The sequence below is a fragment of the Sphaeramia orbicularis genome, chromosome 20 (assembly GCF_902148855.1).
Source record: "Sphaeramia orbicularis chromosome 20, fSphaOr1.1, whole genome shotgun sequence".
NCBI lineage: Eukaryota > Metazoa > Chordata > Actinopteri > Kurtiformes > Apogonidae > Sphaeramia > Sphaeramia orbicularis.
The window spans coordinates 46,319,741-46,346,320 of NC_043976.1; the positions used below are offsets into that span (position 1 = coordinate 46,319,741).

The 26,580-nt window shown below is 40.1% G+C and overlaps 1 protein-coding gene across 3 annotated transcripts; it reads right to left on the reverse strand.

Moving 5' to 3' along the window:
• Window positions 1-15,562: 15,562 nt before the first annotated feature.
• On the reverse strand, window positions 15,563-26,564 carry hccsb (holocytochrome c synthase b). Of its 3 annotated transcripts, XM_030123778.1 has the most exons (9): window positions 26,448-26,564; window positions 24,786-24,900; window positions 22,179-22,229; window positions 21,792-21,839; window positions 19,772-19,899; window positions 19,517-19,665; window positions 19,300-19,419; window positions 19,132-19,218; window positions 15,563-15,775 (listed from the first exon to the last, which is right to left on the reverse strand). In XM_030123778.1, the coding sequence occupies exons 2-9, from the start codon at window positions 24,892-24,894 to the stop codon at window positions 15,577-15,579; spliced, it is 891 nt and encodes a 296-aa protein (XP_029979638.1). In that variant the 5' UTR covers window positions 24,895-24,900; window positions 26,448-26,564; the 3' UTR covers window positions 15,563-15,576. The 3 variants fall into 3 exon arrangements, with proteins under 3 accessions (XP_029979638.1, XP_029979640.1, XP_029979639.1); XM_030123780.1 differs by lacking the exon at window positions 26,448-26,564 and having other exon boundaries at window positions 24,782-24,893; XM_030123779.1 differs by lacking the exons at window positions 21,792-21,839; window positions 22,179-22,229.
• Window positions 26,565-26,580: the final 16 nt, after the last annotated feature.

The following is a 26,580-nucleotide window of genomic DNA, read 5'->3' on the forward strand; positions in this document are numbered from 1 at the left end:
GCAGGAAGAGGCAGCAAGATGCACAAAGGCGGTCTCACAGTCCAAACAGGGCCAGTGGACTAGCTGGGAAAACCTGGAGCATCGTAAGCTCACGTGGAGGGATCTGTGGGAGGTGGAAGGAAGCCGGATCAGCTTCATTATCAGAGCCACCTACGATGTGCTTCCGTCACTGAAGAACCTCCACCAGTGGCTAGGAGAGGATCCATCATGTGCTCTCTGTAAAACCCCTGCAACACTCAGGCACATTCTCACCGGATGCAAAACCAGTTTGTCCCAAGGCCGGTCCACCTGGAGACACAACCAGGTCCTACGAAAACTGGCGATCATCCTGGAAAGAAGAACAACAACTAACAACACCCTTCCTCCCCCAGTGCCTGGACATCCGAATACCATCCCGTTCATAAGAGCAGGACAACTCTCAGCAACAACATCTGCTAGAGTAGAAACGACCTTCCTGACCAATGCCCGGGATTGGAAAATGCAGGTTGATCTAGACCAGAAGCTCGTCTTTCCACCTGAGATCATTGCAACTAATCTCAGGCCGGACCTGTTCTTATGGTCAACATCGCAGAAGTCACTGCTCATGGTTGAACTGACTGTACCATGGAAGGCTGCGGTCAGTGAAGCATACGAACGCAAACGCCTGAAATACTCCGACATAACAGCAGAGGCAGAAGAACGTGGCGGGCGTGCCCATGTGCTTCCCGTTGAGGTCGGATGCAGGGGTTTTGTTGCCAGGTCCACAACCAAGCTTCTGAAGGGGATGGGAGTGCGAGGACAGGCCTTTCATCAAGCCATCAGATCATTGTCGGAAGCCGCCGAACGCAGCAGCAGCTGGTTATGGATAAAGAGGAAGGACCCCAACTGGGCTGCAAAGTGACCACCGGGGGTAAAAGCTGAGGGGGGCGCACCAGGGACGCTTGGTGTCACCATTGAGCCCTGTGGAGATGTAGTGGGCCTATCAACGAAACACCAGTGAAGCAGGGTGCCCACCTGAAGACCCCAGTGAAGCTCTTACCCCTACCCCACTCATCACCAAGTGCTGATCAATCCAGGATTGTAATATCAAGTCCTATGAGCTCAACCCAACAGAACCAACACAGCAGATCAGGGGTGTCGAACTCATTCTAGTTCAGTTCCACATTCAGCTGAATTTGATCTGCAGTGGACCGAACCAGTAAAAGAATAACAGTGAAAAACGTAAAATTATATTAAGATAATGTTTATATCTACAGTACATTTCCTTAAAAATTTGAATAACATGAACAACTGGAGACGTCCTAAGAAAAACAAGTACAATTTTAACAATGTTCTACCTCCGTTTATCAGTTTATCATTTACACGTGTATTAAAACGTACATTATAATTACAAACACACAAAACATTTAATAACAGGCAGAATATTGGTAAAATTGCATTGACTTTTCTTAAGACATTTCAGGTTGTTCATATTTGTTCAGGATAGTCACATTTTTTGTAAAAGGACAGTTTGTTAATATAAACATTTTCATGTAATTTTACTTTTTTTTTACACTAAAACAAAGATCAGATCTGCAGTTGTCATTATTTACAGGCTATTATGCTGTTGTTTTACTGGTCTGGCCCACTGCAGATCAAGTTGGACTGAATGTGGAACCTGAAAGAACATGAGTTTGAGAGCCCTGCACTAATGAGTTCCATAAGTGGACTAAGCACTTTGTGCCGCAGTGCACCCACTGACTTGTTCTCGCAGCCCTTCTGTTAGCTTAACTTAGCATAATGGCTTCATTCCTCTGCTCAGACGTAGCCAGGCTTTCAGAGGTGATCTGTAGTATTTTAGGAGTGATTTTGGTCAGTTCAGTTCTCCCTAATCATTCCTTTAGTCCGCTGGGGTCAATATGATCACAAACTGAGGCTCAGATCATGGTCATGTGACTTACTGCAGGAATAAAATCTGGGCAAATAAAAACTAACGCAAAGCTGAAACGCTAAAGCAAAGCTAATTTGCATCCCTTCCAACAAAAAGATTTTCCAACTTCCGTCAACACAACAGTCCACAGATTGTATGAGTGCAGTAAGTCGCAGATCTAAAGAAATAATTAGAGAGAATCGGATTTCACAAAATCACTGACAAAAGACGACAAATCACTTTTAAAAAACTGGCTACGTGTGACTATGGAAATGCAGTGACTATGCTAAGCTAAGCTAACAGAAGGGCTAAGCTAACAGAAGGGCTAAGCTAAGCTAACAGAAGGGCTAAGCTAAGCTAACAGAAGGGCTGCCAGAACAAGGCAACGTCAGCACTGCAGCACAAACCCCTCTGCTCACTGATCTACCTCATTAATACCTCATGTAAACCTTTATGCAGGTTTAACATTTCCATGTAAACAGAAGAGAAAATACTTTAGTTCCGAATTAATTTCTTCTGGAAAAATAAATTAGATTTAAAAAACATCATGTAACCATACCCACTGATGTAACTTGTTTGAATGTTTGTTTGTTTTTTTTAATTGTCTCTTGCCGTTTTATGATGTGCAAATAAATAAGTCAAATCTCTTTACTTGTTTAGTTTGGTTCTTTTTTCTTCCATTCCCTTCTTGCCGTTCTTTTGTTAGCCCTCCCCCCCACACACACACACACACATTCTCATATGCTGCCGTCCGTACATGCCAGTCTATCACAGCAAATGGCTGTTTTTATTTCAGTTTCACAAAATTGGATTTTAATGAATTCTGCAATGAATAACCAACCAAGAAATTATTTTCCAATATCCTCCCATGATATTTTCCATCTCTCTGTATTAGTGGAATTAATACTTGGGGCGTGCTGGAGATGCTGCATCAGGTGATGCAGGATTTGATTAGGAGTTGAAAGTTTTCAGCAAATCAAGTGTGGGGGGTTGCAATCAGTTTTTTTTTTATTGAGAAAAAAAAAAACCCTCAAGCAGCAGCGAGGAATTTCAAATCGCAACAATTTGATTAACATACGGAGCAAATGCCTTTACCATTAGCACTCATGTCCTGGAGCGCAGTGAAGATGCACAGGAGGACTGGATGTGTGGGAGGCTTCATGGACTATTTCAAACATGTCCAGTTGAACTGGACAGACTGGACAGCTGCTCTGGTGTCTGTGGTTTTCAACACTCTGTTACTGCAGCCAGAGTTCAGTGGTCTGCACACAGTCATGTCACCTGGTGGAATGTGTAGAAAAGTGTGTTCAAAAGTGAAATTCACTGAGCAGAAGAAGGGATGGAAAAACCAGAGGGGGGGTTGACACCCCCCCCCCCATCCGATCGATCGATCGATCTATCGATCTATCTATCTATCTATCTATCGATCGATCGATCGATCGATCTATCGATCTATCTATCTATCTATCTATCGATCGATCGATCGATCGATCGATCGATCGATCGATCGATCGATCGATCGATCGATCTATCTATCTATCTATCTATCTATCTATCTATCTATCTATCTATCTATCTATCTATCTATCTATCTATCTATCTATCTATCTATCTATCTATCTATCTATCTATCTATCTATCTATCTATCTATCTATCTATCTATCTATCTATCTATCTATCTATCTATCTATCTATCTATCTATCTATCTATCTATCTATCTATCTATCTATCTATCTATCTATCTATCTATCTATCTATCCATCCATCCATCCATCCATCCATCCATCCATCCATCCATCCATCCATCCATCCATCCATCCATCCATCCATCCATCCATCCATCCATCCATCCATCCATCCATCCATCCATCCATCCATCCATCCATCCATCCCCCTCTCTCTCTCTCTCTCTCTCTCTCTCTCTCTCTCTCTCTCTCTCTCTCTCTCTCCTCTCTCTCTCTCTCTCTCTCTCTCTCTATCTATCTATCTATCTATCTATCTATCTATCTATCTATCTAATCATATCATATCATACTGGCTGAATACCATGATGAAGAGTAAAGTTTTTTGAGAATAATAAGAAGAAAGTCAATAATTAATTTGATTATATTAGACATTAGTCTGTTGTCTATATTGATGCCAAAACGATTCAGACTATAGAGGGTCTGCACATACGTCACTTCCCCCCCAGGCCACGCCCCTCTCAGTCAGACTGAGTGTCTTAAACGAACCTGCTCAACATGACGGAGTATAGCAGTAAACACAGCCAGAGCAAAGGACCATGGGAAATCTGACATTAAATGAAGGACAGTTTGACTGGACATGGATCTGTACGAGCTACCAAAGAACAAGTGGTCCATGAACACTGACATGTGGACCCACATGGAGGATCCAGACCTGATCCAGGGGGGAGGGGGTCAGCGCTATTTGGACCTGAAACTAATATACATGGTTTCATCAGGACTGACAACCAGGGTCCAAAACTAGGACCAGAACCAGCTGATCCAAAGGCTCCAAAACTAGGGCCCAGAACCAGCTGATCCAAAGGGTCCAAAACTAGGACCAGAACCAGCTGATCCAAAGGGTCCAAAACTAGGGCCCAGAACCAGCTGATCCAAAGGCTCCAAAACTAGGGCCCAGAACCAGCTGATCCAAAGGCTCCAAAACTAGGGCCCAGAACCAGCTGATCCAAAGGCTCCAAAACTAGGGCCCAGAACCAGCTGATCCAAAGGGTCTAAAACTAGGGCCCAGAACCAGCTGATCCAAAGGGTCTAAAACTAGGGCCCAGAACCAGCTGATCCAAAGGGTCTAAAACTAGGGCCCAGAACCAGCTGATCCAAAGGCTCCAAAACTAGGGCCCAGAACCAGCTGATCCAAAGGGTCTAAAACTAGGGCCCAGAACCAGCTGATCCAAAGGGTCCAAAACTAGGACCAGTACCAGCTGATCCAAAGGGTCCAAAACTAGGGCCCAGAACCAGCTGATCCAAAGGCTCCAAAACTAGGGCCCAGAACCAGCTGATCCAAAGGCTCCAAAACTAGGGCCCAGAACCAGCTGATCCAAAGGGTCTAAAACTAGGGCCCAGAACCAGCTGATCCAAAGGGTCTAAAACTAGGGCCCAGAACCAGCTGATCCAAAGGCTCCAAAACTAGGGCCCAGAACCAGCTGATCCAAAGGGTCTAAAACTAGGGCCCAGAACCAGCTGATCCAAAGGTCATTTCCAGTCCAGCGTGGACTGACCCCAGTGAATATATGCATGATCTACTGGGACTGAGCAGATTTACTGAGTCTAGTTCAGATCCAGTCCTTTATCCAACACAGATACTACTGCTGTGGACCAGCAGGGCACCACTGCATTCTGGGAAATTAGCAGATTTACACCACCTGGTTTAAATTAACACATTATTCTGATCATATTATGGCTTTATTGTTGGAATATGACGACTTTAATCTCATGAACGAATGACATGAGGTTTTTTTTTTTTACAACTACGACTTTATTCTCATAACATTGTGATTCTTTTTGTATTCGACTTTATTCTCATAAAATTCCAGGTTTTATCTCCATATTTTATGACTTTATTCTGGTAGTGCCCAGTGTTTTTCTTTTCTTCTGTGGTCCTAATACTCCGTCGTAGCTTTATTCTCCAGTTCCTCCGTATTTGTAAAACTAGGTTGGCCTCAGTTTCAGTTAGTTTACTAATCATGTAGGAGCACAAGGTTCACAATCACAAAATGAGACAAAAACCAGGAAAGATCTGATCATGAAACCAAGAGCTGCACTAAGAAGGAATGTGTTATGGAAAAAAGAATACTTATTCGTCCTCAAAATAAGAAATGGTCAATTCATACGATCAGTGTCTTTTCAGTATAATTTTAATTGGAGCTCCAAGGTACGATCGTACAGAGGCTGTCTGCATGAGTGGACAAGAAATTACAGTTGTCATTGTCTCTTATATGAAAACTAATTAAAAAAACCCTGCTCTCTCCGTGTCTCAATGATATCTCCTGTGCTAGAATGGAATGTCTGGAAGAGAAAACTTCTGTGAGAAACTCCTGTGAGAAAGTCGTTTCCAACACAGACGTCCCTGTGTCCCAGACCAAACACAGAATGCAAAACAATCATTTGTCGAACAGGAATAAAACCCAGTCTCATATAATAGAGTTCAACCAAACTTAGATGTAATATAGAATATATGTAAACCTGCCATTACAAACGTTAGCCAAAACAATCGGTCATTTCAGGTCTGATTGGACCCAAAAATACAGCATCAGTGAATGTTAGCTGACACCAACCAGGATCCACAGATCTAGGTTTGGTTTCCTGGGTTTGTGGATCCATCTCCTTCTCTTTTCTGTCTTTGGGTGTCTGTAAAACGATAGCTCCCACTGCTTTAAGAACCTGAAAATACAACCAACCAACAACAGCTCTGCCCCATTTGGATTCAATATTGTTCTTCAGTTCAGACAGGATTGAAGCCAACGCTGTCACTCATCTGCCTCTGTCTGACACTCAGTGGGCGGAACTGCTGTGACTTCCGCTAGCGCTGACGTCACGTGCAGACCCTCTGTAATAAACTCCTGGATTTGCAGTTTGAGTTTCATATAAATAGGGACTGGAATCGAGAACCAGTAGCTTGATTCCTTGGAATCGTTTGCCTGCCTGCTTAACGATTCTGCTTATCCATTCCGCCTTCGTTGCACATGCGCGATGACGTCACACGTACGCTGCATCATTTTGGTCAGAACGAAGACAACATGGAGTTGAGGCAGAAACGGTCCAAACAGACCACACCAGGTCCAAACAGACCACACCAGGTCCAAACGGACCACACCAGGTCCAAACAGACCACACCAGGTCTAAACAGACCACACCAGGTCTAAACAGACCACACCAGGTCCAAACAGACCACACCAGGTCTAAACAGACCACACCAGGTCCAAACAGACCACACCAGGTCCAAACAGACCACACCAGGTCCAAACAGACCACACCAGGTCCAAACGGACCACACCAGGTCTAAACGGACCACACCAGGTCCAAACAGACCACACCAGGTCTAAACAGACCACACCAGGTCTAAACAGACCACACCAGGTCCACTGGAACACTGTCAAAGCTTCCATTTCTTCTAAAGGTGGAATCCCTCCAGTCTGCTCAAACATTTGTCCACAGCATGTGACTCATTTACAGGAATGTCACGTATTTGATTCTCTACTCAGCGGCGCTTGTGAATGTAGCGGCAGAGTGAACGCCGGGCCGGTTCTGGTTCCGGTGCAGGCAACAAACGTCGTAACTCCTCAAATACAAGTTTCCGAAGGGAAGAAGGGAAAGGAAATGAGGTGCACAACAACAGGAGACAAGCCGAGTCGAACCGGTTCCACGCAGTAGAAATGCAGCAATAGAGGAATTAGTAAAGAGTCTGTAGTTTCACTGTACCCCCCCCCCCCCCCCAGACCAGGCCCGGTGTCATCTGTTCTTATTATTTGTTCATACTGTATGTGTTCTATTTTCTGTGCAGATGGAAATATAAAAGTATAAAAGACAGTTCATGCAAACACACCTGTTTGGACTCTTTTATTCCCTCAGCCAATGAGAATCGATAAGAGAATGGGATCGATAAGCAAAATTGATAATGGAATCGGAATTGTTAAATTCTTAATGATTCCCATCCCTACATATAAATGTGTTTTACTGACGGGGTTAATATTACTGCCTGTTCCCTCTCCTAAAGCTCCGCCTCCTCTTCTTGACTGACAGACTGATACCAGAGGAAACAAAGTGAAGCTCAACCCTTCAACATCTCCATCTGTGCCTTTCTTTTTTGTCCACCCCTCCCTCAGTAACGTCTTCATCCGGTCAGATTCAGTGTCTGTGTGAGTCATCAGGCCGCCGTCTGGGAATATTGATCTGGATTCAGGGGGAGATAGGCGGATCATTGAACAGGTCATTAAACAGGGCCAGGCTGGGATCCTCCTGGTGGCTGTTTATCATGGTGCTCATTAAAAGACACTGGCAGGTGGATGTGGTGGTGATGGTGTTGGGGGGGGGGGGGGGGGGGGGGGTCTTTTGTCTACATGTGTAGGTCGACCAACAGTACCAGTCAGTGGGTCAGAGCCCCCACTTCTACCATAAGTACCACACTGTAAAAAAAATCTGTAATCTAACAGAATTTTCACTGTTTATTTTACAGATTTTTCCTGTATTTTTCAGATACGGCAAAATATCATTGAAGTGACAAAAACAGACTGATTTTACATGTCAGATGGAAAAGAACACGAAAAAACTAACTATGAATAACCATAAAATTTCCATTTTTTAAAAGAAACTTTCTTTTTTCACAGAAAAATACTGGGGTCAAGTCACGCGCCTATTGACTTTGAATCAAAAAATTAGAATTGAGATAATGATTTCAAACTTTTTGTAGTTCAATGGTGTAACATCGTAAGTTTCTAAATCCATTAAAATGTTTGCCAAAAAAGGATTTTCAAGAAAATTATGGAACTTTTTATATGAACTAAATTCAGTCCCTGGGAAAGTTCTCTAAGAATGAATAAGAACAGAACTCATCACTGCCATAATTTGAAATCTCAATCATATATTTCTATTTTCAATATAGTTTTATGACCTTTTATGCACTCTTTTATCATTAGAACTAGACCAGTCAGAACCAGTGAATTTTTGGGTGAATTTTAGGTGGTTTTTTGAATAATTTTTAGTTGGTTTTGGGGTGAATTTTGGTGGTTTTTTGTTAATTTTGGGTGAATTTTAGGTGGGTTTTTTGGAGTAATTTTTAGGTGGTTTTAGGGTAATGGGAATTTTACTCATGGAGGAGTCAACCTAACGGGGAATTTATTGGCGAATGGAAAATGCAAGGGAAAAAAAAAACAAGATGGAACATAAAGTAAAAGATGGAACTAGACAGAAGCAGCAGAAAAGCCAAAGTAGAACATCTTTTATAAGACAAAAAAAAAAACAAAACTTAATCCAGGGCTCTCAAACTCATGCAAAATCTCATGTACAGTTAGGGCAAAAACTGTCTTTTAATTATGGAAAATTACCGTATTTTTATCAGATGGTTATTTTCTGTTATTTAACAGTATTTTTCGGCACCTGCTGCCGGAATAATACCATTTTTTTTTTGTTTTTTTTTAACAGTGCAGTCCATCTGATTCCATCCCAGAGGAGTGAAGGTGCTGAAGCTCCGGCTGCTTCTGTTTCAGGTGGTGCTTTATCTTTTTTAGACGTCCTCTATCATCGCTCCGGCATCTGTCTGCCCATGTGACACCCCCTCCGATTACATCCAGTCCTTCTTTAATTAATGAAGCCGAGGATGAGCCTCCCTTGGCTGTGTTTACTACCCTGTCCCTCCACTATCAATCTGGACAACATTAAACCTTAAACACCCTTGATTACCGTCTCCTTTTAAAGTCACCTGCTGCATTTACAACAGTATTCAACAGGAAAAGGCAGGCACAGGTCACCAGCGCCCTCTAGCAGCTGAAATGGAAAATGGACCAAAAAAAAGACCCTATTTATTTATTTATTTATTTATTTATTTATTTATAACATGCAAAGAAACAAAATAAAACAAAACGAAGCAAATTAAGAAAATGTAGATATATAATATAGATAATCAGTATCTCAAGCCTGGAAAATGATATTTGAAAAAAATATATGGGTTCTTTTTTTTTAGCCCCTTTCCAAAGATGAAGTTAAATTCCATTCCCCACCTCAGTCTCATCCAACGTCATATACTGTACGTCTGCTGTGGATTGTATCATACTGGGACTAGCAATTTCCTGTGACATGAGAGAAAGTTCAGATCATCTACGTCAGGGCTGTCAAACTCTTGTTAGTTCAGTTCCACATTCAGCTAAATTTGATCTGCAGTGGACCAGACCAGTAAAATAATAACAGAATAATATAGAATTAAATAATGTCAACTCCAAACTTTTCTGTTTTAGAGCGAAAAAAGTCAAATTAAATTATGAAAAGGTTTACATCTACAAACTAACCCTTCAAACAATGTGAATAACATGAACAAAGTGGAAAAAAAATAAAATTTTAACATTATTATATTTTAGTTTATCATTTACACATGTACATTAGAACTTACAGATCACAGTGGATCTACAAACACGCAAAATATTTAGTAACAGGTGGAATATTATTAAAATTGTACTTAAGATATTTCAGGTTGTTCATATTTGTTTAGGATAACAATAACTGTGATATGAAATTTTCATATTGTTACATCCCTATGTAGATGTAAACATTATCATCATGTAATTTTACTTTTTTCACTGTTATTTTACTGGTCCAGCACACTGGAGATCAAATTGGGTTGAATGTGGAACTGAACTAAAATGAGTTTGACAGCCCTGTTTTAATTTAAGTGTTTGATTTCTGAGCCAAATATGATCTTTATTATCATGAGCATTAAGTAAGATTCAGCTCAAAAGGTGACGAAGCAGAGGACGACACCAGTACGACTGACTGAAGTGATGAGAACATAGAACTGATCATCATAACATGTTCAAAGACTAGATTTTACACATTTGGTGGTATTTTCAAGGTTATTATCAATGAAAACTACCGAAATGACGAAAACCAGAATTGAAAAACCATTTTCATTAATTGAAATACATAAAAACTATAATTAAAAGAAAAAAAAACGATAACTGAAACTGTATTGTGTGTTTACAAAACTAACTAAAACGGATCAAAATTATGGATAAAATTCCCTTCGTTTTCGTCTTTGTCAATGTCGGATTGATACGAAATCGATTTATTTTGCTCTAGCAATTTTAGCTAGTGGCACCATACGACACTTTTTGGTCCGTCACTTGTGTTCACTTGTGGTTTCCAGTCGTCTTCTGGTCCCCACTCTACCTGGAAACATGGAGACTAAAGCAGCAGAGTCCTGTCTGGGATTTATGTGAATACGATGACAGAGAAGAAGAGAAAAGAGACCACTAAACTAAAACTAAGCATTTAGAAAAAAATGAAAACTAATAAAAACAAGTGTTCAGAGAACGCAAACCTCCGCCAAGCACCTGAACTCTGTGCATGTGTGGATCCACTCTGTCTGTTTAAATCCAACAGTTTCCAGGTTGTTCCATACACACAAACAGTTGAATCTGGTCCCAGTCATGTGTCTGTCCAATTAGATTCAATTCACATCAATATTAGTTGAGTTCTAATTTTAAATGTGTGGGAAATGGGATTTTCAGTGTTCAGTGTAAATGTCCACAGAGTCCACATTCCACAGTGGATGTGGACAATTTAGTTCCACATACAAGAGATTGTTCTAAACTACAGGTGGATCCAACTGGAGGAGAATCGGAGTCGTTTGGAATTTTTGATAAATTTTGGAAAATGTCTCAATGATGACAGATGGAAAACTGCAGATGTTGTGACCTTGAACTTTGTCCTACTGGGACCAAAATGGACTGGGTTGGTCCCAGGACCTAGGCCTATCTGTGGGGAAGATCTGGGAAAGATGGGTGGAAGAGTTTTACACTGAAGATGAGAACAAACAAACAAACACACAAAGCAAAGTGATCACAGTACCTCCTGGCAGAGGTAACTACCAAACCTGCTCTAAAAACAAATTAAAACTGAATTAGAAAAAAAAGTCAAAACTAAATAAAACTATAATGAAGAATCCAAAACTATTATAACCTTGGGTATTTGTAACAAAAAAACAAATAAAAAGCACAGTTTAAGATAATATCTGCCTTTATTAGGCCCACACAGGGAAATTCCTCCCCTCAATTAAAAAATTCCTAACAGGTCATGTTGGTTTGTGTCTGTGAAAGGCTAATTAGTAAATTCAGCCGTCCTCTGCAGACTTCAGTGTATTTTTAGGAGAACTGCCTCCCCCTGTACTTTGCGCTGCTGTTTGTTCTTTATTTCTGCTAATAAGTGAAGTTCCAAAAATCAGCTCCACTTGCTTTGCTTTGGTCGGAGTCTTTAACAGAGTCCATCTGATAGAAAACAGAGGATTACAGAAGGAAGCACCGGTTCACCTGCAAACATGAGGATATTTTTGGAAACTCTGACCAGAAACCTCTGCATAGAGGTCGGAGCATTGTGGCCGTTGTCATGGATACAGGAAACTGACATCATCACTAGCTCAGAAGTGGAGTTAGCCAACATCCACTAATAACTGGCACTAAATGTACAAACAAACATAGAAGGGAACAGCTGCGAAACACTCACCTAAATGCAAATCAGTCTGGAGTTCAAAGTTTAATCATAAATCGGCGTCTATCGAGGCTTAATGCCTTTCAATTTTGTGTTTTCAATAAAATCAGAGAAATTCATTTGAAGATTTGAAATGGGCCAGAACAATTTTGCACTGATTTTACGAACTGTGTCTCCTCTAACACGTTTCACAGTCACAGGTCGTTCAGGTTCCACATACGGAGCAGTTCTGTCAGCAGTAAAAGACCATCAGAAGAACCGAAAACCAGTGACAGAAAGAAAAAGAACTGCAACGACGAAATCCTACTTTTACCTTCAAAAATGTCCATATGTAACAGATTTAGAGAAATGCAATATTGTATTTTACAAAATGTCTATATATGTCCATATATGGACAGTAAATCTACAGCAGGGGCCTCTCCAAACTGCCCCAAATGTAGAACTGTTTCAGGGACCAGACTTCAGTGCCTCTGGGAATGTGAACAGATTCAACAGTTTTGGTAAAGCACATGTGCTGAGGTCAGTGTGGTCATTAAACACCAGTTACAGCCTCATCCAGTATTGTGTCTACGGGGATGCATCTTTGAATCAGAGAACACACGAGTATACTGTTAGTTTTTGTTCATGTGGGGCTGAAAGGCTGTTCTGACCAAATGGGTTAGAGAAGAACCTCCTTCAGTCCATCAGTGGAAGTCTGTGATATCAGACTATATTTCTCTGGAAAGACTAAGATTTTATATTAACAATCAGAAGGACGTCTTTACAGCAGAGTTTGGAAAAGTGTTGGAATATGTGGGAACTCAGACTGCAACTACAGAATACGGACTTTTGAGATCATCGCTGTGGATGTATTTAGGATCTGCTTTACATTTCATACAACCTGTATGCACTGCACTGGACTGTATAATTTTGAAAATGTTCAATAAAAAGAATGTTCAAAAAAAAAAAAAAAGAACTGAAATTGGACTGATTTATTTTGAAGACAGAGGACAGATAAAACACCTCTGTCTCTATCCATCTGTGGTTTTAACTTGGAGCATAAATGAGTCTGTAATCGGGGTTTACAATTACATGCACTAAAGAAATGCGATAAACGTGTCAGATCTGATTATTCCGATTATGGGATTACTCAGTTATCAGATTTTTATGGTCTCGTAAACTGGCTCAGTCTGATTCCTACAAACCAGTTCCTTTCAGACAGGTGTTGAAAATCATTTACCTTCAGTACGTTTGGATCCACATCATTTATCCACGTCGTTAATGTAAAAGGGACAGTTTTTAAACGCAAGGTATCAGCGTAGAGAAGCAGAAGAGGTTTATTAACAGTTTAATTGAACACCAGATTCAGTAAAATCCTGTTTACATATGAGACGTCTGAGTAAATAAATACTTATTGAACAGCTGAAGAAGAGAATCCAGACAACTTCAAAGAATGCTGAAGAAAACTGGACGGACTTTTAGACCCCAGTGAACCCGTCCAGTCCAGTTGAACCAAGTGCTTTTTAGAAACATTTAGCAGATGAAGAGTTCCTCGTTCTTTGAAAAAAAATATATACCTACTTTCTTTTATCTGTAACCCACAACCACTGATCATCTGTCAATACTAGTGTTGAGAATCCATCAGACCCTGACTAGAGATGCACCGATTCCGATACCAGTATCAGGCATTGGCTCCGATACTCAGTGTGTGTACTCGTATTCGTAAAAGTAATCCGATACAAATGTACCGATACCACTTACGGCCGTGTGCCATTCCCAGTTCAGTGCAGCAGGTACGAGGAGGAGGAAGAATGTGTGTGAGTGTGAAGAGTGTGGAGATGGAACCAAATAAATGAGGCTGATCACAGTAAGGCTGACTGACAGTACCGTACAGACACAGACGGATACAGACGCAGCCTTCTGTCTGTAATCTGACTACATTCATCTGTTTTCCAGCTGATGGAGGATGAGTACCCAGACAGAGAATACCAGCGGGAGTACGGAGCGGTGCAGACTGCAGCCAGCGGAAGTGAAAACCAAACTTGTGTCTCATTTGTCTTTTCTCTTCCTGCTGAAGCTAAACTTTTAAACCTTACAGAGAAAACGCTGTAACATTAGTATCACAGTAGTGTTCCCTCTGTCGTCTACAGGTTTGGTATTACTGACTTTCTTCTTCTTCACTAAAAACTTTCCTCTTCTTCGTGGTATTTGTCCAGTATGGTTAATTCAGAGCGGCGCCCCCTGGTGGATTAACTGACAAACGCTCATTCCAACACATTAAATGTCAGTAGCAGCACTTTGTTCCAGTCAGACTAATGACAACGACAATAAAGCACATTTACAAAAGGAACTAACAACTGGAATGGGATTATTAAGGACTAGGATCAGTACTTGGTATTGAAAAGTACTCAAATGTAAGTACTCGTACTCGGTCTGGAAAAAAGTGGTATCGGTGCATCCTAGTCCTGACTGTCCCATACAGACAGAGTCAGTAAAGTCACTGAACGGGTTGGGGGGGGGGGGTCTCTTACCAAATCTATGAGGACTGGGTCAGTTTCAGTCAGCTCCAGCATACGCCTACAGACTAAGCATTTACAGTATGTTGAATAGGGCTGTAAGAAAATATCAGTTCTGCAATATATCGTGATATTTCATTTCACAATACTGTATCGACATTAAAAAGTACTGTATTGATATTTTTAGGTATTTATTCAAATGCAGATATTGTGGAGGTTCATTTTAGTTTTTTGTTTTTCTTTTTTTGTTTATATTTTATTTATTATTAAACACTTTTATTAAATAATGTTCGTTCCTTTGTTGGGATCGGACAAAAATCCTGTTCTGATGTTAGTTGTGAACTAACAGAATCTGAACATTTGAACAGGATCTGAAACTGGAATGTCTGTAAAACAGAATTTCAGTTTGAACACAGGAACATTTTGTGATATAGCATTAGATCCTGTTCTGATCACATAAAAATGTGTTTAGTATTTGTGCACACTTCTTGGGTAATTCAATTCTTCAAGGAAATAATTTAAAAATAGAAACAAACAAAAAATTGCCTTTTTAACAGTATAGTGATATATCATAATATATTCTACTGTGATCCTAGTATTGTGATTTGTATTGTATCACCAGATTCTTGCCGATACACACCCCTAATGTTGAACATTTGCAGGGTTTAATGAGTGAATGACATTAAGAGGAGATATTCCGAACATTCTAAATGTGACTGGAAGCAGCTTCGCGAAGACAGAAGTACTGCCCATGTTAAACCGTCCTGTTCCTATGTACTAGTGGGATCCTATGGTTGTTCATTCCAGTATGAATCCAACTGCAAAGCTAATGTTTCCACTCATCCCAATGACTAGCAGAAGCAGCTTGAAGGACTAAATCAGGCCTTTTTCGTCGTCTTCTTGAGTCTCTTCAGGTTATTTTCACAGCAACACACATCTGGCAGAAAGCAGAACTGAGGAACTCTGTTGTCTTTAGTCCTTTAGGAGGTCCAGCGCCACCAGGCCACCTTCATCCGGTCCCACACGGCTCCTAAAGAGTCGAAGGCTGGACGCACGTCCAGGATGGAAAACTGGTAGTTCTGCGTGTTGATTTCTCCGTCGTAGTAGTCGATGACATAGCGCACCTCCTTTCCGCAGCGGTCCACGATCCAGTCGTGACGGTCAAAAGGGAGCTCATATCTAGAAGGGAGAGGAAAAAATAGAGTAAAAACCTCTAAAAGCATCAGTTGTTGTTATCGGTGTCATTTAATTTAAAGAACACCCCAGTAATCATCAAGAAGCAGGTCAGCCTGACACTACAGATGCATTTACAAACACTAGGACAAGAAAAATGGACTACTGTCATTTCCAGACTATAAGCTGCTAGGGATGGGAATACAGAACCGGATCTCAGTAGCTCGATTCCTTGGAATCATTTGTCTGCCTGCTTAACGATTCTGATAATCCATTCTGCTTATTGATTCCGCCTTCGTTGCGCATGCATGATGACGTTGCACGTATGCTGCATTGTTTTGGTCAGAACGTGGCCAACATGGTGTTGAGGCAGAAACAGTCTAAACAGAATACACCAGGTCTAAACAGACCACACCAGGTCTAAACAGACCACACCAGGTCTAAACAGACCACACCAGGTCTAAACAGACCACACCAGGTCCAAACAGACCACACCAGGTCTAAACAGACCACACCAGGTCCAAATAGACCACACCAGGTCTAAACAGACCACACCAGGTCCAAACAGACCACACCAGGTCTAAACAGACCACACCAGGTCCAAACAGACCACACCAGGTCCAAACAGACCACACCAGGTCTAAACAGACCACACCAGGTCTAAACAGACCACACCAGGTCCACTGGAACACTGTCAAAGCTTCCATTTCTTCTAAAGGGTGGAATCCCTCCAATCTGCTCAAACATTTGTCCACAGCATGTGATTCATTTACAGGAATGTCGCGTATTTGATTCACTACTTAACAATGCTTGTAAATGTAGCGGCAGAGTGAATGCCAGGCCGGTTCCAGTTCAACAAACGTCGTACCCTCTCAAATACAAGTTTCTAAAGGTAGGGGAAAGGAAATGAGGTGCACAACAGCAGGAGACAGGCTGAGTCGAACCGGTTCCACATAGTGGAAATGCAGCAATACAGGAATTAGTAAAGAGTCTTTAGTTTCACTTTCACCCCCCCGCCCCCCAGCCCCCCGAACCGGGCCCAGCATCATCTGTTATTATTTGTTCATACTGTTTATCAGTGGCGGCTGCTCGTCTTTCAGACAGGGGAAGCTCATTGTCGGCTTATGTCAAAAAAAAAAAAAAGTCAAGTTATTTAAACATAAATTCGTCCCTCCACTCCTTTTTAAAAAAATGCTCAGTGACCTTATTGTACCAACTAAACAAGAAAACGTTGAAATTATGTTAAATTGAAACAAGGAAGTACAATGGTTGTGTTTTCTTCCAGGTCAGTAAATGAACAGTTCATTTGGTTTCTGTGATTTCACAGCAGAATGTGTGACGGTATTAAACTGAACTGTGTCAGTGAAGGAGCAGATCTGAAAACAGCTGTCAATCAAACGGGATTCAGCCTTTCAACCGATCCTCCAATCAGCACGTGGAAGCTCAGCGTCCGGCCCGGCCGAGCTCCACCCACAGCTCCATTCACCCCCTAGAGACGCTGGGCGTCCGGGGGCGGGACAACATCGTGGCATTTATCCAATTACCGTCCAGTTTAGAGTCAATGAAAAAAGCAGTTCCACTCAGTCCCATTGAAGTGCATGGACGCTGAGCGTCTACGGACAAATGCACTGAGCAGAGATGGAATGAGAAAACACAGACACGGGAATGGAGGAGAAGTGAACAACATCCAGTCCACTGATCTGGGATCAAACTGATTCTGAACCAACTGGTCTGAGAGATGAACGTGTTCCAACACATTTGGAGTCAATGAAATGAAAACAACTGAACAGATTTAACCATTTAATTTTCATAATTTTAGGGGAAGCTGAGCTTCCTTTGCAGTCTGTGAGAAATCGCCACTGCTGTATATGTCATATTTTCTGTGCAGATGGAAATATAAAAGATAGTTAATGCAAACACACCCGTTTGTACTCTTTTATTCCTTCACCAAATGAGAATCGATAAGAGAATCGGATCGATAAGCAAAATCGGATCGATAAGCAAAATCGATAATGGAATCGGAATCGTTAAATTCTTATCGATTCCCATCCCTAGAGACAGGACTATTCCTCAGCTGTAGGAACCAAAATGGCCAGTTAAAAACATCTACATTTCTCAGAATTGTGCAGATACACACACACACACACACACACACACACACACACACACACACACACACACACACACACACACACACACACACACACACACACACACACACACACACACACGCTCTGAGACCTTCCAGTATTATGATATATACACTACTACAGTATAGACCAGTATAGTATATACTAGTGATGGGTCCGGCAACACCGATGCGTCGGCGTATGCGTTGAGCTCATAGAGCAAAACCCCGTGTCGGTGCGCATATCACTTTAAGAAAGTCAAGTGACCGATACAGGAACTGTTTGGAACTGACACTGACGCGCCAAACTGTGTTTATAAGGAAGCGCATCTGTCAACAAGATGCATCTGCCAAAAGAATCTCTGATCTTTTGCAATTCATCGTCAAATTCATCAAGAATTCTGGAGTAGCCTCAAACCAAATGAAAGGTTTCCGCCATGCGGGACCATTTTGATCTCATATCGGAAAATAAGGTATTTGTTTGAATGTCCTTGTTTCATCTTGTTTCTCTGTTTCCACTTGATCTATCTGAATTCAAATTCATTTCAAAGTGTCTCTTAGTTTACTCTTCATATTATTTTCTGCAGGTTAAATGTGGCATTTGTTGGACAGAACTTTCCTATTTAAACAAAAGCACCTCCTCAGTGCTGAGGTATTCTAGGGCCGGGCATGAGAATGAAGTCCAGATCCACCAGGACAAACTCAGGTATACAGCCATTCTACAACTGACTCACAGTTGCTTTACTGATAATTAATTTCTATTAATTTATTCTCTACTTCATTTTTAACCATCAAGCTCAATACGTTGGAAAAACTTATTTTTTTTAAATAAAAATTTGTAAAAAAAAAAAAAAATAATAATAATAATAATCCTAGTCCACAAGCATCCTCATTCACAACACGTTCAGTTAGATTTTCACGTTATGATACATGTTCACATTATTTATTGACTGTATCTAAAAAATATCAAAGATATTTTGAATTTAAATGAAGATATGAAATAATACAATGAGTTAAATTATATTGTATACATTAGATCATCAAATTAGTGTCAGTTGAGTCTGTCAACTAGGTTGCCTGTAGGGACTTTTAAGGTCCAGCAGGTGTCAGTATTCAGTGACACAGTATCGATACAGTTTGGCAATGTGTCGAAACGCTTCAAGACACCTCATCTACCCATCACTAGTATATACTGTAGTGGTCTGAAGTCCATGCAGAAACGGGCTGAACTCACCCCATCCAGTGGCGGAAGCGAGCTCTGGGGGAGTACTCTTTGGCTTTGCCCCCAAACCTCTTCAGGGTGGGTCCACAGGGACACTCCCTGATCAAACACATTAAAGGGGCTGTTAGCTGCCGCTGTTAGCGACTCATCGCTCTGATTCTGTTCTGGTTCAGGACTCACTGTGCATGCAGAGCCTCCCATTTCAGGATCTCTTCCCAGGCCTGCTCGTTGTTCCTGTTGTGGATTTTGATGATGTTGGACATATCTTCAGAACCCAGGTCATCGTCCCGCCAGCGCCACCTGTGGCACACAAATACACAAAGGTTGTCTTTTTCAGTTTTGTGTACTTCAGGGCACTTCTGTGGTGGTGAATGTGAAACCCCAGAGCTGAACCCACCCCTTCCGCAGCATGGCGTTCCAGAACATCTGTTCAGACGGGTAAACCCAGTTCTTCTCTGTGCCGTGGCGGGGGATGGTGGACTCCTCTCTTGTCAGGGACAGGGTGAAAGGCTGGTCTGGAGCCGGCGTTTGGTTTGGAGGAGGCATCTGTTGGTGGACACAGAAACATGAGTCAAACCAACACAAACACTGAGTCTGGCTTTGAGTTCTGTGTGACTTCAGAACTATCGCTGGTTCCTCCTGTTGCTCGTACCATGTTTGCCGGGTCAATGTCACTGGCTGCTGCACCTTTCATTGGACACTCGACAAACTCGTAGGCCCGGTCCTGATGGGCCGGACCGGCTGGTGCCTGGTGCATGGGACACTCTGATGGAGGAGACACTGAAACAAAAACAATACCTCAATGACACAAGCCAGTGTAAGTGATGTGTTCATGCAGGGATTCACTTCCGTCATTTAGAACCTGAATAAAACCTTTTTGCTGTAAGGTTCTGTGGGATTTGCCTTCAATAAGTTTCATAAAGCTAAATATTTTTAAAACTTTTATAAATGTTACTTCAGACCTAGTACTTGTCATCTGGTTGTGCTGGTCCCAGACTTCAGTCATGATGTTTTCTGACTTCTTATATAGTGTTTCTGCTGGCTGCCACACCATACATTTGATACAAAAAAAATCATCACCATCACATTAGAATCCCTACAATACCTCATAGAACCCTTCTAAATACTTTTGCAGTTAAATAAAACCCTCTAAAACCATAATCCAAAACCAGTCAAAATTTGGTATTTTCGTACATACTATAGTCTTACTTTTAGACCATCAGAGGTCGCCGGAAAAAATCTGAATTAAGACTTAAAAACACCTAAAATACCTCTTAAAACCCTTCTAAATACCTCAGCAGTTAAATAAAACCTTTAAAAACCATATTCCAGAACCAGTCCAAATTGCATATTTTCACACATACTGTAGTCTCACTTTTTGCCATTGAGAGGCCATCAGAAAAAACCTGAAAAATGGGTATATGTATAATCTAGAACAGGCCAGGACAAACATCCTTCCCCCTCAAATTAAAGTTTGCAAAGCTTCAGGAAGTAGGGAAAAGGGAAATGAGCGTCAAGTTTCACTTAGTAGCACAGACCGCCTGTACCCCCCTTATAGTATTATAAGTAGGACGTAGGGATGTAACGATCACTGGTACAACAATAAACTGCGGTAAAATTGCAGACGGTTAGTATTACTGTTTAAATTCTAATTATGATAACTGTGTTTGATTACCACACTTTTCTGGAGAAAATGCCTGTGCAAAGATCTGCTTTTATATCAAATATGTGAGCATAGTTTTAATTTATTACAGTTTTAATTGTATATACCTAATATTAGGAACCAATATTCACTTTTAAAGTCTTTGAAAAGGTTTGTTAAGCATCTGTGTGTTATTTATGCAATAAATTATATAACATTTTCAAATCTGATTTTTTTTTTCTTTTGTGTTTTTTGTCCTTTTATGTTTTTATAGTAGGTTAAAGTGAAAAAATAATAGACAGTTGATACAAATGAAGTTGTGCTGAAAAGACAGATCCCAAACATGGGTATAGTAAACATTTGTTTATATAGTATATAAAGGCAAAACCAAAAGGACTGAAAAATGGACAAAATAGACTCACACCACTAAGGGTTAATATTTGAATGTTTCTGACACAGAAGGTACAATGTGACTATTATTTTATTTGGGGTTTTTTTTTGTTTTGTTTTTTTTTTCAAAATACAACTTGGTTAAATTATTTCAGTGTGTATTAGTACTTTTTGAACATTTTGAGCACAATTTCCATAATACCGCAATAATAATGATAACCGTGATAATTTTGGTCACAATAACCGTGATATGAAATTTTCATATCGTTACATCCCTAGTAGGATGGAATATTATTTCATATAAAATTCAGGGAAATTGTCTGGTTTTTTTTTTCCACAAGATGACAATGTAGAAAATATCAGCTTTGAACTGTGGATTTACTGCTGATGACACAATAAACTACACCCAGGAATCAATATATTTTCATGTTTTAAAAGTGACCTAAGACAATTCAGCTCAATGAAATATTTGGCTCCAAAACACTTTATGAATGTATGAGGTCTGGATGTCACAGGGCTTCAACAGATGAGGAGTTTGCATTCCTAAACAGTCTAATTCAAAAACTTTTGAATTAGAAAAAATTTTGTTTAAAAATTCCAATCATTTTATACACCAAAAATAATAACACTGATCACCTACCTATAACAGGCTGAGCTTGATGCATGGGACATTCTGAAGGTGGTGATACTGTAAAAAATTGGATACAGAAAACACTGTTAGCTCATACTAATCCCACTCAACATCCTGTAATCACTTAAAAGAAACCTAGCCCACCTCTGGCAGCCAGGTGTCATTGTACAATTGCAATGTCTTCTATCGGTTGTAACTTTTTTCTGCTTGTGATACTGTAAAATGGAAAACTGTTTCATAAACTAGTAAGTAATAAGTTAACAAATGAGTGCATACAGAATAGGATGAGAAAAACTCTGATTTTTCTCATAGATGTGCGTTTCCCTTTGACCTGACCCTGTTACCTTAGACCACTCCTACTCAACATTCAGTAATCATTTAAAAATCCTAACCCACCTCTAACCGGCTGCTGAGCTTGATGCATGGGACACTCTGCAGGTGGAGACACTACAAAAAACACAAATTAGAACACATGAGATTGTGACAGTATTGGGCCAGATCAACTGAAAGTAAACATCAGTTTCAAATTTCAAAAAGTTTCACCTATCATTTCTCAAATAGGTTGTAAACACACAGCAAGCAGTAAATCTCAAAAACCACAATTAATTAACGGTTAATGAACTACTGCCCCAGTTTCTTTTAACTTTAAACCACCTCGGTACCAAAGTCTCCGTTTATCTGGACAAAAGGCTGCGTGTCCTAGAGATTTTCAGACCAACGGTGTCTCTGGACTACTCCATTTAGGCTGCTTACCAGAGGGGGGGGGGGTCATGTAAGTTAAATTAACTCACTAGTTATGTTTCGGATGGACGGACCAAACCAGGAGAAAATGAAGAACTCACCAAAAAGAAGGGCTGAGGTTTTAAAAAGTTAAAACAATAGCTTGGTTTATTGCTTCAGGTTACAAAAAGCTAGCATCAAACAGACATTTCATCACAGAGAGAAAAAGAAAAAGTTGCCAATAAAAGAGTTTCCTTTATTACTTTTTATAGTCTTTAGTGACTCTTGGAGACGCCCATTATTCAATGACATCATTCGTTGTATGCTTATTATTGGTTAATGGTAGTTACTGGGCAGAACATGTCAGTCACTCCACAAGCCAATTCTAAGAAAAGCACATGCTTTTGCATTTGCACAGCTTTTGCTTAACACCTGCACTGTTAGGCTAGCATGTCTGGACCACAAAAATTTCCCCAGGTTCAAAATCTGTTTTTTCTGCCTGACTCTCTTTACCACAACTACTTTCTAAAGCAGTAAAATCAGATCTTTTAGGTAGAATCTGACCTCTCCTCTGAGTTCAGCACAGACAGGTGTGAGGTCATCAAAACTACACACAAACACGAGTCAAACCTGACTGTTCAGTACCTCTAATATAAAAAGAATATTACTATTATATAGGAATATTACTCAGAATATTACTTAGACTTGCAAAAATAAAAAGACTCTTCAAGCAAAACAACTTTGTAATGTAAAGTTAAGCAGACATGAATAACATTACATTTCCTCTTCTCCATTTTGGTTCATGATGCATGATGTTCATCCGACATTTTAGAGCTAGTCAAAGTCACATTCAACTTCCATTTAATGTAAGATACGTACAACAAGGTTAATTTTTTAGCTTAAGAACTCTATTTTACGGAACTGTTCACAAAATTTCAGTATCACTTGGAGAAAAAAAATGATATCAATATTAAAATGAAACCTAAAAAAAGAGCAAACGTATGTAAAAGCACTATTAACTTTAATAGTATTTGTTCTTGCTTGTATAAGTGACATTTTAAGTCTGAATCTGTTGAACTAATTATTCAACAGTACAAGAATATAGAAAGGTTCTGTCCAATCCAATTATTAGTCAAATATACTGTGCTATTATTTGGATATATCACTTCAGTTGCAATATCTATCTATCAATGTCTGTTAAATAAAAGTATATTAGCATATTTGTAGTGTTTTAGTTCCAGTCAAAGGCTTTTATTGTGAAACTGAACAAAGTGACAAACTGATGTCCCGTGTCACAACAGATCTGTGTTCATAAAATCTTTAAACTTTTTTTATCCAATACTGATTACAACTGTAGTTTAACATCAGAACTAAAGCCATATGTTTCATTTAGGATAACTTTCTTATGAGAACAGCATGTTTTGGACATTTGCATAAAGTGAACAAAAGACTTTCATTTTGAGTCCCTGTGTCATGCAGCAGTAATTTAACCCTTTCACGTGTAGTGGGCAGCGATTCCAAAGCTGTTCTCTTGTATATTCACGGGTTTGGTTGTTTTAGTTCATATCAGCCAACACAGTGGATACTTGTGCATCATCCTATACACTGACAACTAGTGGGAAAAGCTTTTAGCTTTTTTTATTTTTTCAAACTCATAACAAAGATGGCCGACAGGAAGTCAGAAATGCTTAACATCCCAGGTATATCTTGTAAATCCCTCTATATCAGAACACCCCTGCAGGTAGAAAATTATACAGCATCAAGTAACATCTAAGAATTAACATCACTGGTCAAAATTCCAGATATTTATTTTATGTCGGAAGAAATTTGCAATTAATTCTATGTCCGCTGAATGCTTGCTTCACTGGCTGTATAAAGTGTAAATCAATTGCTAATTATCCAGCTGAGTGGACGTTTTCCAAACTCCGTGAAAAATAGGTTCATAAAAAAAAAAATTCAATTGCATTAGTTTTTTTTCAAGCCTAAAGAGGAATAAAAACACTTGACAACACAAAAATCTTGACCAAAGTTCTCATAATTCACACATGAAAGGGTTAAGTATTTTTACCCCAAAATATTATATCTGTAAAATGTACCATGTGTCATGTGAAAGTACTTACTGAGACCTATTCACACATGTATTAAACATGGAGAGAAGTTATTTAGTTTAAACACATAGACAATTGAACAGGACATGTGTCTCTGTGTCACTGCTGGATCTGGTCCTGTTGTAATAACATAGGGTCCATAACTGGTCCATAACCCCAGCCCTCTGTGACCCACCTTTGACGGGCTGAGCCTCTTGGTGCATGGGGCAGCCCTGAGGAGGTACAGCTACCATGGCCTCTGCTCTCACTGTGGGAGCAGCAGGTGTGGACATGGATGCACCCATTTTATTCTGAATAATGGACAGAAACATACAGCATGTTAGTTCAACTCAAACACAAAACACTGTGCTATCCTAGAGCCATGGCCTATTAGCAAAGACCACAGACTGACACTGGTGTGTAGAATTACATATCAGAAACTGGAACTGTTATGAAAACTACCACTATAATACAACCACAAACTGTATCTAATATATGTACAGTCTCACCATATATGTAGAGCAGGGCTCTCAAACTTGTTCTTTCAGGTTCCACATTCAGCCTGATTAGATCTGCAGTGGACCGAACCAGTAAAATAATAACTGAATAACCTGTAAATAATGACAACTGACAATTTATGTCCGTGTTTTAGTGCAAAAAACCCCGTTAAATTATGAAAATATTTACTTTTATGAACTATCCAAGCAACTTGAAAAAAAACTTAAATTTCTTAAGAAAAATCAGTGCAATTTTACCAATATTCTGCCTCCACTTCTCATTAGTCCATGTGCATTCTGGATCAGATCTACAAAGACACTAAACACTGAGGAACAGGCAGAAAAGAGTTCAAGCTGGACTGAATTTTCTTTAGACGTTTCAGGTTGGTCACATTTGTTCAGGTTATTCACATTTTATTGTTACAGGATAGTTTGGAAATGGAAATATTTTCATTATTAAATGTTATTTTTTGCACTAAAACAAAGATAAACATTTGAAGTTGTCATTATTTACAGACATAATGTAATATTATTTTTTCCCATCAAACCCAGTAGTAAATCTGCAGTCATTCTTTTGTGTGGGTTCTTCTGCTGTTATTATTTGACTGTAGATCAGATTGGTCTGTATGTGGAACCGACACTAAAATGAGTTCCACAGCCTGGACTGTGGAACTTTTACACTTTGTAAATTCATCCCAGGGGCCGGATTGGAACCTTTGGGGAGACGCATGTGTGACAGCCCTGGTGTAAAGTCTATGGTTTGAGTGGAGTATGAAACCTCTGAACAGCAGCCCCATAATAAATATTAGATACATCCATCTCCTTCTTCATCAACAAGGGCACAGGAGAAAACTGTATAAATGAACACATTTTCCAGACACACTACAGACAGGTAACTGTGATAGATTAGAACCGGATTGAAGTAAGTGATGCTACAGTTTGTTTATTAATGTCAAACATCTATTTGACAGCAGAACATGAACACAGTAGTCACTTTAAAGAGCACTTTATGGTAAACTTAGTAACCAACAACCACCTACAGCTCACACATTGAAGACAACTGGCTTTTAATTAAATATAAATGCTGACATTTTATCCTACTACTAAGTTATCCTTGGTTAACCTCGCGGTCCGGTTCCAGCTCAGCTAGCTTAGCTTTTGTTATTCAACCTCTGCGGTGATGTTAGCCAGGGAGCTAACCTAGCAGCTATGCTAACGGTTACGTATGCTTTCCATTAACACATTCCATTAAACTCGGCTCTTTTAAACGGGCTGGTTTAAAGTACGTAAGCATCAGTGTTTCTGGGGTATGTGCTAAACGTAGGAAAAGCATGACGAACATTAAAATAAAGCAGTCTCACCTGTGTCAGATGTCAGTCCTGGCAGGTTACTATCCCAATGTCAACGTGCAGTTCGGCCGTGCGCGAGCACGTCACCCACAGGAAGTTGCGCAAACTCTTCTTCGTTGGAAGAAAAACCAGTGTAGAAGCCATC

Bases quoted from the DNA above. Each gene is read 5' to 3' on its own strand.
- hccsb (XM_030123778.1), bottom strand. From the start codon at position 24,894: ATGGGTGCATCCATGTCCACACCTGCTGCTCCCACAGTGAGAGCAGAG. The intron at 22,230-24,785 runs GTGGGTCACAGA...TGTTTTTTGTAG, and splicing joins AGAGGCTCAGCCCGTCAAAG to TGTCTCCACCTGCAGAGTGT. The intron at 15,776-19,131 runs GTGAGTTCAGCC...TCTCCCTTCTAG, and splicing joins CGCTTCCGCCACTGGATGGG to ATATGAGCTCCCTTTTGACC.